This window comes from Narcine bancroftii, chromosome 13 (assembly GCF_036971445.1).
Source record: "Narcine bancroftii isolate sNarBan1 chromosome 13, sNarBan1.hap1, whole genome shotgun sequence".
NCBI lineage: Eukaryota > Metazoa > Chordata > Chondrichthyes > Torpediniformes > Narcinidae > Narcine > Narcine bancroftii.
In genome coordinates, this window is record NC_091481.1 from 17,840,884 (window position 1) to 17,855,416 (window position 14,533).

At 40.4% G+C, this 14,533-nt stretch overlaps 1 protein-coding gene across 10 annotated transcripts in view; it reads right to left on the reverse strand.

Annotated features, from left to right (window-relative positions):
• Nucleotides 1-14,533, reverse strand: part of LOC138748142 (voltage-dependent calcium channel subunit alpha-2/delta-1) — a 506,771-nt gene that overhangs the window by 439,848 nt on the left and 52,390 nt on the right. For all 10 annotated transcript variants that reach the window (XM_069907870.1, XM_069907873.1, XM_069907871.1 and 7 more), the window contains exons 2-3: nt 9,101-9,182; nt 6,057-6,173 (exon numbers count right to left, since the gene is read on the reverse strand). In XM_069907870.1, coding sequence (XP_069763971.1) covers nt 6,057-6,173; nt 9,101-9,182 — 199 coding nt within the window. The remainder of the gene's footprint in view (nt 1-6,056; nt 6,174-9,100; nt 9,183-14,533) is intronic.

Here is a 14,533-nt window from a genome sequence, read left to right on the forward strand (position 1 = left end):
GAGCAGGACAAAGGGAAAATCTGTGATTGAGCAAGGCCTGGGTTTGTGTAGGCACAGGTTATAGAAACAGAAAATCACGAGCAGCATTTGTCTATTCAGTCTTTCAAGCATGTTACAACATTCCATAGTGTGGTGAAACCACTATTGTACATATGTAAATTACATGACCTTTCCTGGTTGACTCAAAACTCCTCCCCTTTCTTCCCCATAAAGGGTGTGATGCCACAAGCCTGACCTCAGTTTGAGTCCGGGTCAGTGTGAGCAACCAAAACAGGGACGCGGCCCATCTCTTGCAAATAAAAGCCTTCGGTTTTGGCAACTTGCAGTCTTTGTGTAATTGATTGTGCATCACACATGATGGGGGAATGGTCATCCAAAGTCTTTCTCTTGTTCGCGCTTTTTTCTGCATTTCCCCAGATCACTCTAACACTGGAAAATATCCATCGATTTCAGATTTATTGTCAGAGTACATATACGACATTCACATACAACCCTGAGATCCTTTTTTCCAAAGTGCGGTAGAATTAGAGCAAAACATAAACTGTACACAGTGTGAACATATAATCAGAAGAACTGTAACAGATCATGAATGTACAGTAACTGACTGTGCAATACAAGTGAGCAAAGAAAATCAATAAAATGCCAACCAACTAGCTGGAGTGTTCACAGACATTTTAACCCTCTCATTGCTGCAGTCAGAAGTTCCCCCCTGCTTCTAAAGCATCCCAGAGCCCAAAAAGAGCAGGGGTGAGCTGCCTCAACGACTATCGCCCAGTAGCACTAACATCCACTGCAAGAGGCCAGAATTAAGATCTATCTAATCAAAGGTCTGGACCCACTGCAATGTGCCTGGATCTCCTCGAAAACAGCAACTCATACACACGGCTGCTCTTCCTTGACTATAGCTCAGACTTCAACACCATTATTCCCTCAGTGCTGGTCAGGAACCTCCAATCCCTTGGCCTTGCAACTGGATCTTTGATTTCATCATCGGAAGACCACAGTCAGTGCAAACTGCAAACAATGTCTCCCCCCTCTCTGATTATCAACACAGACGGACCTCAAGGATGTGCACTTGGCCCACTGCTCAATTCACTGTACACCCATAACTGTGTGGACAGGCACAACTCCAATGCTATCTACAAAGTTACCGATGACATCACGTTGTCGGCAGAATCACAAGCAGCACCGAGGAAGCGTCCAGGAGGGAGAGAGATCAGCTCGTTGAGTGGGATCACACCAAAGTTAACAAAACCAAGGAGATGATTGTGAACTTCAGAAGAAAGTCAGGGGAGCATGCTCCAGTCCTCATCGAAGGCTCAGTCATGGAGAGGGTTAAGAACTTCAAATTTTTGGATGTCAACGTCTCTGAGGATCTCCCCTGGTGCCTCCATGTCGATACAATTACAAAAAAAAAGAGCTCGCCAGCAGCTGTACTTTGTGAGGTGTTTGAGCAGATTTGGAATGTCACTTAAGACTCCCAAAAAAATCGTGGAGAGCATCTCGGCCGGTTGTATCACTGTCTGGTACAGAGGTGCCAACTCTCAGGACAAAAAAAAACTCCAGAGGCTTGTTAACTTCGGCCTGCGACATCACAAGCACCATTCTTCACTCCAGTGAGGACATTTACAAGAGGAGGTGTCTGAAGAAAGCAGCCTCTATCCTCAAAGACCCCCTCCACCCAGACCCATGCCCCCTTCACTCCGCAATCATCAGGAAAAAGGTACAGGAGCCTAAAGATGAGCACTCATTGGCACAAGGACAGCTTCTTCCCCGCTGCCATCAGATTCCTGAATGATCAATGAACCAGAGACCCTGCCTTACTTTGACTTTTCCTTGCAACATTTTTATTTATTTTTGTAAGGTGATTTAATATGCATGTTTGCACTGTGAAGCTGCCACAAAACAACAAATTTTGTGACATGTTCATGACAATCAATTCTAATACTCATATAAATGACTCCCGCAGAAATGGCCAGTTGAAATGGACTCTTTTAACCTGTCAGAAAAATCTTGGACATTCTAAAGTGATGTTCTAGATGTGAAGTAACTGTGAACAATATAAACATGAAAAGCCATTGTCCACATTTCACTCTCTCACAATCTCCAAACACTGGATCTATTTCATTGCTTTCCATGACTTTCTCTGAAGGCTACGAGTAAAAGTACATGCCAACTCATCTACTTTATGGTAACATTGTTTAATCAGCACCCAGTAGATTTGTACATAAGAGGTCAGTTTCATTTTGCAAATGCACAAGTTCCCTCAGTTTTTTTGTTTCCTCATTTCCATTTATTTTAAAGGGAAACTCAAATTAATTTTGCTTAAATCATCACCTCTCTATTCCATTCCTTTATTTCTGTTCTATATCCCCCACTCCATCCCTCCAACCACCCCCTACCCCTTCCCTTCCCATTGCCAGGCCCCATCCTTAACTGCAGCTGCTGAAGGTCTGAAAAAAAATAAAGAGAAAATACTCAAAGAGTGATTAAAATTTAATGTGCTCCTCAGCTGAAACTTCATTTCTTTCAGCATGGATGCTGCCGAGCAAGTGATTCCAATATTTTGTGTTTTAATTCCAACCCATAATTACTTCATCAGAATGCTATCTCTTTCTGTCAACATCAACTGAAAACTGGAATAAAACATTTTATGAAATCATTGCTTTTGTTGGGATTAATAGCAACTGAGAACTTTGTTCCAACACCCGCTGAGCCAGAAACAATTAGAGTGGACCAAATCAGGTGAATTGTTACGGGTTTGCAATGCAAGTTTGAAACACTGTGCAGTCAGTCAAATCTCAGATTTATGAAAATCTGCTCTCATGAATATCAGTCTCCAAACTCAACCACTGAGCAATCCACACAACTTCAGACACTGACACGCTTGCTCTGACATCATGCATCTTTCTCTTCTCTACTTGCCTGTAAGGGTCTCACTGCACAATTGCAATGACACTGCATTTACCAACATCGACAAAGATAAAGGGGAAAAATAACATTATCGAAGTGGACCTTTTCTTATACTTTCTGATGAGGATCCTGTCTCACATATTCTAATATGACTGGCTCACAAAACCAGGCAGGAAACTGACAAGCATCTTCAAGGACCCATTTCAAATGTGCACGGTTTTTTTTGTATTGTACTGCTATATAACAAAATACAGGTATTAGGTGACTAAGTGTGTTCCACCCACATCTCAGATAACACAACAGCACTCAAAATTTGTCAGTTGGTCACATTTACAAATTCAGAGACCCAAACGGTTTTAATACTGAATATTCTGAAACACAAGACTTTTCAGAATTCTAATTTAAAAGTTGGAGGAAAATATCAACAATAGAAAAAGGGTAAACGTAATTGTAAAATAGAATTTATAAATGATTATAACCCAGCATTTGACTTACTGTGTTTTCATTTACTGTATACATAAAATACAAGTTCTCTGAGCAACATCAAAACCAAGTCAATGAAATATCAAGCTCCCTCAGGGTGGGCACACTTTGTGCATTGGTTCACATCCATGCTTAACTACTCATTGCTGATCTGAAATAGTGCCCGAAAAGCCACTAGATTTGCACAAAGCTAAAGGCTTTCAGCTCTGTAAATACAAAGACTCATGCATAAATGCGCACCCTAAATGTTTGAAAGTTGCCTGCCAAATATTTCCTGATTATGCCCCAAATTTAAACTCAACAAGAAGTCCTGTGCCAGGTTAGAGCTAGATAAAATAGGGGAGAAGGTACCAGAACATGTACTTTATAAGTGGGATGAAAAACTGGTGCAACATAGAAGTTCACCAGTCCTGCACCATCTGCTCAACATTTGGAAGAAGATTCATGTAGAAAGGAAAAAAAAATTACCAACTACCAAAGTCATTATTGATGCAAAATCAACTAATCCCTTTCACAATAGAGAACCTTTCCTTTAGAGAATGGGAGAGAAAAGGGATCAAAAGAATAGAAAATTGTTTTTTGGGAAATAATTTATTATCTTTTGAACAACTAAAGTACAAATATGGTACAACTCACAGTACAATGTTTGCATACCACCAACTGAAAACCTACTTGAAGGACAAATTGGGAAGCAGGCTGAGGTTACCAGAAGGAAGCAGCTTTGAATATGTGATTACAGACAATGATAGTTAAAAGATTTATAACAAACATGTATATCAAGCTGCAAGAGAAAGAGAACAATGAAATAAGCTGCAAACCCAAACAAAAGTGGGAACAAGATCTAAACATAAAGATTAAAAAATGAAAAATGGGAAAAGCTATGCTCCGGAACTATGAGAAATACAATATACACGAGGTTACGCATGATACACTATAATTGGTTACACAGGCTATATATCATGCCACAAAAGTTAAATAAATGGGACCCAACAGTATCAGATAGATGTTTTCGCTGTTAGAAGGAAACAGGAACAACAGTACATTCAATTTGTGCATGTGAAAAAGTTTTGGGAAGATCTAAATCAGGTATTAAATAAAAGAATTAGGCCTCAAACTGGATGAAGCACAAGATTTATTGTGATAGCCTTAGCTGTAGCAAAAATATGTATAATGTCAACCTGGAAATCAGAAGAGAGCCTGAGAGTACAGCAATGGTACATGTAAATGAATAAGTGTATTCCATTAGAAAAAATAACATAAAAAATAAAGTCACAGTATTCGAACAAATTTGGGAACCGTACATGGAACACAACAGAGAGGGCCTACTGTGGACCACCACCCCCTAAAATGACAGAATGAGAAGATGACGAAATGAACTGACCCAGTGTGTAAAAGTAGATGACACAATTTTCTTGTTGATTTTCATTGTGTGATGACATTGTTTAATGGGTTTATTGTATTGTATATGTTGAACGTTTAGTGGGTAGGGAGGGGGGTGGGAAGGAGGGAGGGAAGGGAGGGGGAAAAGGGGAGAAAATGACACTGTATATTCAAGCGGGAAATGTTGGTGTGTATTTTGGTTAATATGGTTCATAGTGTGAAAAATTTTAAAAATTTTAAAAAACAGGAAGTCCAGTGGTGGAGTTGAACATCAACCCAGTTAGGAGCTGCTGCACTCCGTAAACTTGCTGGCGCTGCAATTTTGCTTTCTATTTGCAATGGCAGAACATAATTCATCAGGTTTATTACTTTTCTCCCAAAACTAATCTTTTTTTTTTTTAAAATATTTACATACTCAGAGAATTAAATGGATTTAATATCTTAAATTCTGAGATAAAAATAGTGAGTGCCCTGCTAGCTCTTCACTGTTCTTTAAGTTTGGGAATCAGATGGTCACAATAGGTAAAAGGGAGATCAGCACACTTTCCCATTGCCTGGTTAGACCTGAGCAGAAAGATTGAGGAATTCATTTGAATGAAGAAGAACTGTAAGAGAGAAGGCCATTTTATTCAATCAAGTTTAATACATTTCATTGTTTAAAGTTCTTTCTGGTGTATTTTAAATGTTAATATCTGCCAGAAAGGTTGACAGCATGTTTTTGTTTTTTTAAAAACAGCACTTGAATGCATGTGAACATTTGATGCATTTACAAATATTCGAGTTCTGAGAGCAGGCTCTGTCCAAAAGGTTGCGTTTAACCAGCTATCAAAGTATTTCTGTGGGATTCACCTTCCCGTTCAGGTCAGTGGCTGATTCTGTGAGGTCTCCTTCCTGGTAAGAGCAACTTTAATTTGGAAATGACCTGCAACTCCAGAGACCAATTAATAATTTCAGGTCATGAAGTATTTTTTTCCTCACAATTTTACACACCACTCCATATATTAGTGGTACAGTGTCCAAAATAAAAATCAAGAGCTCCACAATATTCTCTTGCAAATGGAATTTGAATTTTTTTTCTTTTAAAGACCCACCGACACCCTTCTCATTATTTTTCATGCATTGCCCTAATTTTTCCTATTTAGTTGTTACTATGGAAAGCACTCTCCCAACTTCAAAGAGTGCTTCTATTTATTTATTTATTTATTTAAATGGTTCTATTGCCCCTTCATCCAGCAACGAAACCTACCTTGGATTATGAACAACAGAATTTCTGCACTTACCTTCAAGGCTTTCACTTTGTTGCTGAGCAGTTTTTCTATTTGTCTGGCTGCGCTTTCTACCAACCGCTTTGCATTATTCGTTTCAACAGTGTAATATTGTCTGTTTTTTAAGTAAATCTGCAATACAATTGGGAGAAGCATTTATTGTAATTATCCTCTGGCTTTAGCGAGTTGCATTCATGTAAAAGGTTGGAAAAGCCACTCAGCAGTGAAGGAGGTCAGGACTGAACCTGCTTCCACGGAGTTGTGCAGCATTAGCCCCTACTCAATGCGCAACTGGACCAGTAATTTAATGTTTGCATTTTGACAATTTGTGCGGCATTTTGCGGAGAGACCAATGTACAGTGTGGTCTGGAATATTCTTACTGACCAGGTGATCTTTCATTTAAAAGAAATTACAGCAAAGGGCTAGGGTGGAATCTTGTTCGTATATTCTTTTTTTTTTAATTTTTTATTTTTCACACCATAAATCACATTAGCCATGATATACACTATTTCTTTTTCACACATATACAGTGACTTTTTCTCCCCCCCCTCCTCCAAAGCCACCCCCCCACCCCCCCCCCCCCCCGTCTCATCCATTTTAGGTATACAATCTAGGTTGCATTAAGCCAGTCAGACAATGTTGTCACTCAACAAAAATACACCAGAAATTCTACTGAGTCCATTCTTTTCTTTCATTCTCCTGCCATCAACTTAGGTAATGTTTGTCCCTGGTAGGTTTTCGCTATTGTATTTAATGTAAGGCTCCTATACTTGTTCGAATATTTCAATATTATTTCTTAACCTATATGTTATTTTTTCTAATGGGATACATTTATTCATTTAAATTTAGTAGTTTCTTCCTTTTAATTTGGTTATGTATTCCATTAATATTTAAAGTCATATAGTATATTCTTTAGCTGCCCCTTCATCCATCAACATCAGCACCAAAGGATTGCAACCTTTGCAAAAGAATTACATTGCTGCTAAGATAACAATTAGTGGGGAAGAACAACTGTTACACGAAGGCTTTCACCACATTAAAGAAATGAGTCGTGCAACTATTCTTTCGCTTGCAATAATGTCTGGAAGAGGATCCCAGAGGTAACCGTATATGCCAGCGTATGGGACAACTCGTGTATAGGATAACCCCCACGTCAAATGAAGTTTTGAGCTATACCTTTTGTATAGGACAATCCCCCAAGTCTGACACTGATCAGTGGAGTGATGCTGTCACAATATTTTAATACCAAATTACCCTGTGAAAGTTTTAATGTTATTAGCATATTTTAAAATAAACCACCATCAGCTCCTGTAACAGGCTGTTTAAAGCCTGCACAGAGCTGGCAGCAGTCGAACTGGGCAGATGAGCCCCACAGGGGAGAGCTGAGACTTCATGGACATGCGCAGGTTTGCCCCGCTGAACTAGCCCTTCAATGCGCGTAGTCTTTTTGCTGTCTTCATTTCCATGGAGGTGAGCACGAGAAAGGTGTGCCAAAGGCCTGACTGGGACACCTGCGTGGAGGTGAACCGGGTTGTCAGTGAGGGAAAAAGATGTGCTGAGGGCCTAACCGGGAAATATGCGTGGAAATGAGTCAGGTTGTCAGTGTGAGGAAGGAGATAGAATGGGCCTGGGGCCTCGTCGGGACCCTTTCATGGAAGTGAGCAGGGTTGTGAACATATGGAAAGTGGTTGAGTGCACAGAGGGCCAGCCTGGGTCACTGGAGTCTGAGCTGGCGGGAAGGAGGTAGGATATGGAGGGGGTGGGGGAAGATGGCAGTGGTGCTGAGACTTTCCTGTCAAGGTTCGGAATTTAGACCTAGCATACAAGTTGACCCCTGATTTTGAGGTGACATTTTTAAGTTTTGAGGTTCGTCCTACACTCCAGCAAAAGTACCTTGGCAAGAACTACATGAGCTTTGTTTGAGCTTCTTGTGTGAACATTCTGCCATTGACTTACATATACCTTCAGAACCCATCAAAGAGTGGCAACATCCTAACTGTATTTGGAGTCACAAACATACAAGTTTTAATTTCAGAGGATGGAAAAATAAAATTGGATAGCCCTGAATGTATGATGAACTTGGGCCTGTCCACTGCATTGCCCACACCACGCCATCTTTGTGTTGTCTGCTCGTCATGTTAATTGGTTGTATGGAGGCAGTTCCTATCCTCAGTGAAGAATGCCTTAAATGGCACCTTGCATTGGGGCCACGTAGATGCACTTGAAATTTTCACAAATATCCATCATTGGGCACACAGTGATTTGACCTCAGTGCAGCTGAGTTGGACCTGCAGAGGGTACCAACCTTCAATCTCATGCAGGTGAACATTAATGCATGAAGACCCATCAGCAGTAGTTTAAAGGTTCATAGCTGGTTTATTTCTTCTCAATGCTACTGTAGGTCTCTGAGCCTTACTGTTATAAGTTCAGTTGTTGGCAGGAAATGGTTGCCTCGTTGGCCTTGATTTTGACTGAGTGTGATGCAGTGACAGATTAAATCAACCATTCTCTATTTATTCTTGGCCCCTTATGTAAGGTAAAAACATCATGAGATGGGACCGGAGAAGGAGTCACCCAGTACTAAGGAGTAACAGAATGCAGATGTGTCCTTGTACACTCAAGATAAGCTTTGCACTAACAAGAATGACGTGCAGCAGACTAACAGAGAAGGGTAGCAACAGCTAATTCATTGGACAATGTAATGGTATGATAATTTACTAAGTGCGTGTCCTGGGGTATAAAAAAACACCACTTGCTGATATCGGGAGAATGCGCCTTCTCCAACTAACACTGTTAGTTGTAAGTGTTACAATCCGGTAATAAAGAACCTTGATTTCGACTCAGTCTGGTGCCCGACTCACTCATTCATGAACAAAGCAGACCTAACAATTAGGACACCGCTCAAAGTTTATGGACCCCCTTCTCTGTGAAGCAACCAGTTTCTTGACAAATGGCAAATGAATCTTTATTATCAGAGGGTAGACTTTCCTGATGCACCCAATTACATTGCAGGATTGTTAGAAGGTCCAATTTGGAAACCTATCTTCATTGTTCTTACCTGTTCCAGCTGATCCACTCCACTAGAACTGCGGACCAACTTCACAAGGTCCTCCTTCATCTTCTCTGCCCATGACCGGATACTGCAAGACAAAGAGAAGTCTTCTTACACTTCAAAGCTGTGACTCAAATTGCCATAATTATAAAGAAAGCACGGCAGCTTGTCCTCACAGAATCCCTCAGTTTGGTTTAATCGAGTTGATGGCATTTATGTGGCAGCTTTTAATGCAGATCAAATTTTAAATTTCAAGAATTATCCCCATCATTAGTGAAGCTGATTTTCCCCCTCCATTTAATCTCTCTTGTATCAACTTTTCACAAAGTGGAGATTGGAGTGTTGAGCCAAAAGTCTGCAGATGTTGGGTGATTTGAAGTTGCTTTCTGCGAGCATTCCCATTTGTAAGTGGAAAAGAGAAGAGTTTGAACCTTGCTTTAGACAGCATTGAAGAGGGGAGAATGGAACAAAAGGGTACATTTAGCATTGGGAGGGTCCAGTTCACAACTAAGTTCATATTTGTTTAACCGTCCAAGGTAGCATCTGTTACTCCATGAAATTGATGCTAAACAAGGTAGGACATGAATTTGCTGCACTCAGTTCTTGACCAACCAGACAATGGCTTGATAATCGTTTTATGTAAATGGGTTGGATTCATGACCCAGTCCAAGAAGCATCATTGAGCAGAGAGCAGAGCATAGCCCTGAATACCTGCCTGAGGCTCAGACAGAAAACTTGTATCCAATGAGAGACGCCACATTGTAGAGGATAGTTGTGGCTCTTTTCTCTTATTTCTGAACATCCAAGACAGCTGAATGAAACCACTTCACCAGTCCTTCCCTTGTAAAATGATTCCAGAATCTACATAATGGATTCCAATTTGCCTTTGACCAGAACACTAGATATCTGAAGAGTATTGGATGAAAATTTGGAGACATTGCATTGTAGGTGCATGGAGGTCCATCCAGCTGAACTTTCACTGCCCAGTTTAGTGAACAGCACCAGATTTCACTCTTCCCCGAAAGACAATCAAAAGAGTGTTAATGAGCAAGGTTGAACCAAATCCTTTCGACTATCATTCAGTGCAGCTTTGACGGACTGAAATCAAACATTCATCATACTCCCACCAGTCCTTCCACAGAAAATTCCGGTGATTAAAAATTTACCAAAAAATTGTAACAAGCCAGCTCATTATAAGTAGTGCATTGGCTCTATATGCAAATGAGTTATAAGATCAGAATTTCATGCTCAAGTAAAGCCAGATTTTGAAATGCAGAAGCAAATACAATTTTTTTCTTGCAAGATTCTTAAACATATTTTATGATAAATTATAATTAATTTATCCTTGTCCCTGATATCATATTCTGTTCAATGCCAACAGTTTCATCTTTGAGATGGAAGATTATTGCTTTTGTTATTGACATTGATCAAAGGTCTTTTAAACAGAATCCTCGACTTTCAGAACTCCATTGTTGGATGTGAAATCATATTCTTGATTTTATTTGCCCAGGGTTTTGGATTGCCAAAACTGTCTCATTATTATCATTCCTGTGATTTTTGTTTCTAAGACATAAAAGAGAGGAACAAAGGCGCATTCAAAACTCAAATGGGAAATATTCATGGGGATGTGTCACACATTGTTTAAGAATAACTGCAGAAATACAAGTTCATTTACTGCTGGGAAAATTAACTGAGGCAACAGGACAAATGGCAGCAAGGAACCTTTCATTGTTCATGATTAAAATGAGCTTCATCTTAGCATCTAAAATTAACCAACATGGCCAGTAAAATTAAAAGATGAAAATAAACTGCTCTAACATTGATCGCAGCACTGTGCTGTTATTATTTTATTAATCGTTCCTTTACTCTAGAATGTGGGTTTTATAGTCCACACTGAATTCTTTTCAAGAAGGTGGTGGTGAGAGGAAGATGGAGGAGAAAGAACACGGGGGGGAAAGAGAAGGACATTGAGGCACAGCAATGTCCTGAGGTCATTGCTGCTCCTTGCACATGGCCAAGTGCCTCCATCCTTTTGTGTGTCAGACCAGGAGGAAAATAAATTGTGGAACATTGATAAATACTGGATTGTACCTCACTAAGTATTTTCTAATGTGCTTAAATGTGGCAGCATGCTTTACAATTAACGTGGCCAAATATTGGTCAGAAGATTTGAACGGAGACCAACTGGTGGACAAGGACATCAAAAATGAAATAAGCAAGTCTGACAAAGATTACTGATCACAATAATTGTTCTCAATCTTCTAAACATTCACGATCATGAAAATAAATACATGGGAAATTTCAAGTTGCTAATCCAAGTAAAAAAATGTCAGCGTTAAAAATATAGAATGCTTCCTTAGGGAAAAATCAGTTGTCCTAAATTTCGCAGTCAATTAATTCCATCAACCAAATGCGTTATTCCCAGGCATTCTTTAACAAAACAAATTTCTAAGTCCCTATAAACGTATTGTTTATGGTCATGATTGCAGTGCAAGGATTATTTTGCACTGGTGAAAGGATCCAAAACCTGAGCTCCATATTGAATTCAGTGAATGTGTATCTGCATGGTCAGAAATTAGGACAGGGCTCAGTTTTCTTGGCCTGCTTCCAAACTCTTCAGGCTATCCCCAAGTGAGCTCAGTTTTTACCTCTTCCTGACAAAGCCATAATATAAGAGCAAAACCACACAAACCACAAGTGAAGTTTACTCTGGTATGTGCCATTTAATGATCACTGTTGGGACATCTTTCCCAAGAAAACCAAGCGACCTTGCCTGGGATTTGGGTCACTGAAAAATCAATAACAATTGTTTACAATGTCATTTCACGACATTTTCTTGTGGATTTCATCACATTTAGTGGAAATTACAAATTAAAAACTTAATTCTTTAGTGACCTAAATTCCCTCCAGCCTTTGGTTTTCATACCAACCCTCCTGGCATCTGTAACAAGATGAAAAAAACACTTAAGATGACCCTCAAGTCCACTGAATTTCTCCAACATTTTCCAGGTCCTTTGGAGCTTTAGAGATGGTCAGTAACAGAAGAAACGTCCTTCACACCAGCCCCAAAATTCTTGGGCCCACAAGAATTAGTCACCTGCAACAAAAAGAAGGAACCTAAATCTGGTATTTAATCTTGTTGATCTTTTTGGTCGCTGTATATAAATACAGTTATTTACTGCTGTCATGAATGATTAAAAAAAAACACAATGGAAGTGCTCCATGTGAAACTGTATCTTTGATGGACCAGTTACTTTTGAATGCATTACATGACAGGCCCCATCCTAGACTCCGGTGGGTGCTGTCTTATCTCTAACAAACCACACAGTATAAATTGCAAATAAGCAATGGTCTTTATGAAAAGTGCTGAGGTGCTGACACCAATTGCATATCATCATTTCTTGAACAAAGCGCCACTTAATATTATACCCAATCTTATAAAAGGACCTGGCCAGACATAATGCAGCCAATTGTATGCTACTAAAAAAGGACTTCCATGAAAGCAAACCCATTCCCCGCACAACTGCTCAAATGTGGTCAAAGCTTTCCCGCCAATAAATCATTTCTTTTTCCAATTTTAAAAGAGGAAATAACAGTGTAATCTCTTCCCTGGTGGTTTCTGGCAACTTATAGTGACTGTATATTTGGCAACCTCACTAAATTTGATTGTGCCACCTTGTGAAATGCCTGCTTATCATTAGTAACAGCAGAAAGATGAAACCTGGGCTCAGGGTAGGAAGGGGGTAAACAACAAGCCAGATCTGTAACCATTTCTGTTAATGTCCCTCGCTACTGTCCTCCTGCTCAGTCAGTCAACAGCTGTCCCTTCAGTAACCTTCCTGAGCCATTCAAATGGTCATGTCTGCCACAGGCATGCCAATGGTGTGCCAGCCTCTGCAAGGTAGATCATTAATTGAATGAACAACATTTATTAAAATAAAACCGATTAGGCTTCAAGATCCCACCAATTATGCCTCGGCACCCAGCCCACCGGCCACACAGTGACAGATATCCTGTGGTGAAGTGCAATCGCGCTAATTTGCATTCTAATTCCAATTTTTTTTCCTTACTCCTTCTCCTGGGTCGGCAGCCCTGCTGGGTGACACCAGATGGGCTGACTCACCCCCATCCGTGAATCAAAAGGCCAAAAATAGGAACAGACAAAAACTGCAGAGAAGCACTGAAAACGTTTTGGAAACACACAACAAAAAAAAAATCAGTGCACAGATGTAGTCAATTTTAACCTACAATGAAAACTCCACTTTCACTGTAAATTACAAGGAGAGTAGAGAGGAGGGAAATTACCCAATTTTACCTCAGCAATGCAGAATTAAGAATCTACATCGCCTTATCAATATTATCTAATCAATTTGTGATTTCCTTTGTTTTCCACTTCCTCAGTTTCTTTTATAATCCCTCTACTCTCCCTCCACAAACCCCATTTAGCCTGTCCCCTTCATTTCACTTTTCCTTTCACCCTCTTCCCTTCATCCAACGTCTCCTCTCATTCCCACATCCATTTAATCTCCTCGCGAACTATCCGCACTATTCTATGCGTCCACCATTTTCCCTACTAAATTGAATAGAGTTGTGTATTGTCATGCGTACTGGAATACAGCAGGAAACTTTGTTTGTGTGCTATCCAGACAAGTCAACTCAGACTTAGGAACAACAGGTAAGGCAAAATAAAAGTGCAGAGTGTAGAATTACAGAGAGAAAAAAAAATCAGTTAAACAACTCAAGGGCATCAATATTTTACAAATAAGACAACTCTCAATAGTCTGATAATAGCAAGGAAGAAACTTTCTTTTGAGTCTGGTGATGTGTGTTTTCATATGCTGCCTCACCTTAATTTTAATTTAAACATAGAGCATGGTAACAACCCCATGTAACCAAACACCTCAATTGACCTACAATCCCGGTACTTTTTTTGAAGGGTAGAAGGAAACTGGAGCACCTGGAGGAAGTGCACACAGAACGTACAAACTCCTTACCGACAGTGCTGGATTTGAACCTGGATCACTGACGCAGTAATAGCGCTGGCGCTGTAATAGCATTGTGCTAACTGTGCTTCCCTTCTGCAGCTGCCACCTCCCATTCACTCTGAAAGTGGCCTCTTTGTAGCTGCTCTCTGTCACCCATCCTCCTGCCTCAGTCCTCGTAGCCCACACCATCTCTTCCTCTCCACCAGTTCCAGCAACTGCTGCCAATCATCCATCATCCTTTCACCCTCCTCCGGTCCCTGCAGATGCCAAACATCCCACTCACCCAACCACCAGCCCCAAAACCCCCACCCCGGACCAGATGAACACTAGACATCTCACAACCTCTGTCCATCCTCAGCGACTCCCCACCATCAGATCCACTCACATCTCCCTGACTGCCGATAGTCCTACCCCCTACTCCCAGTAAATTCTTCCACCTTCGATCTATGGCCGA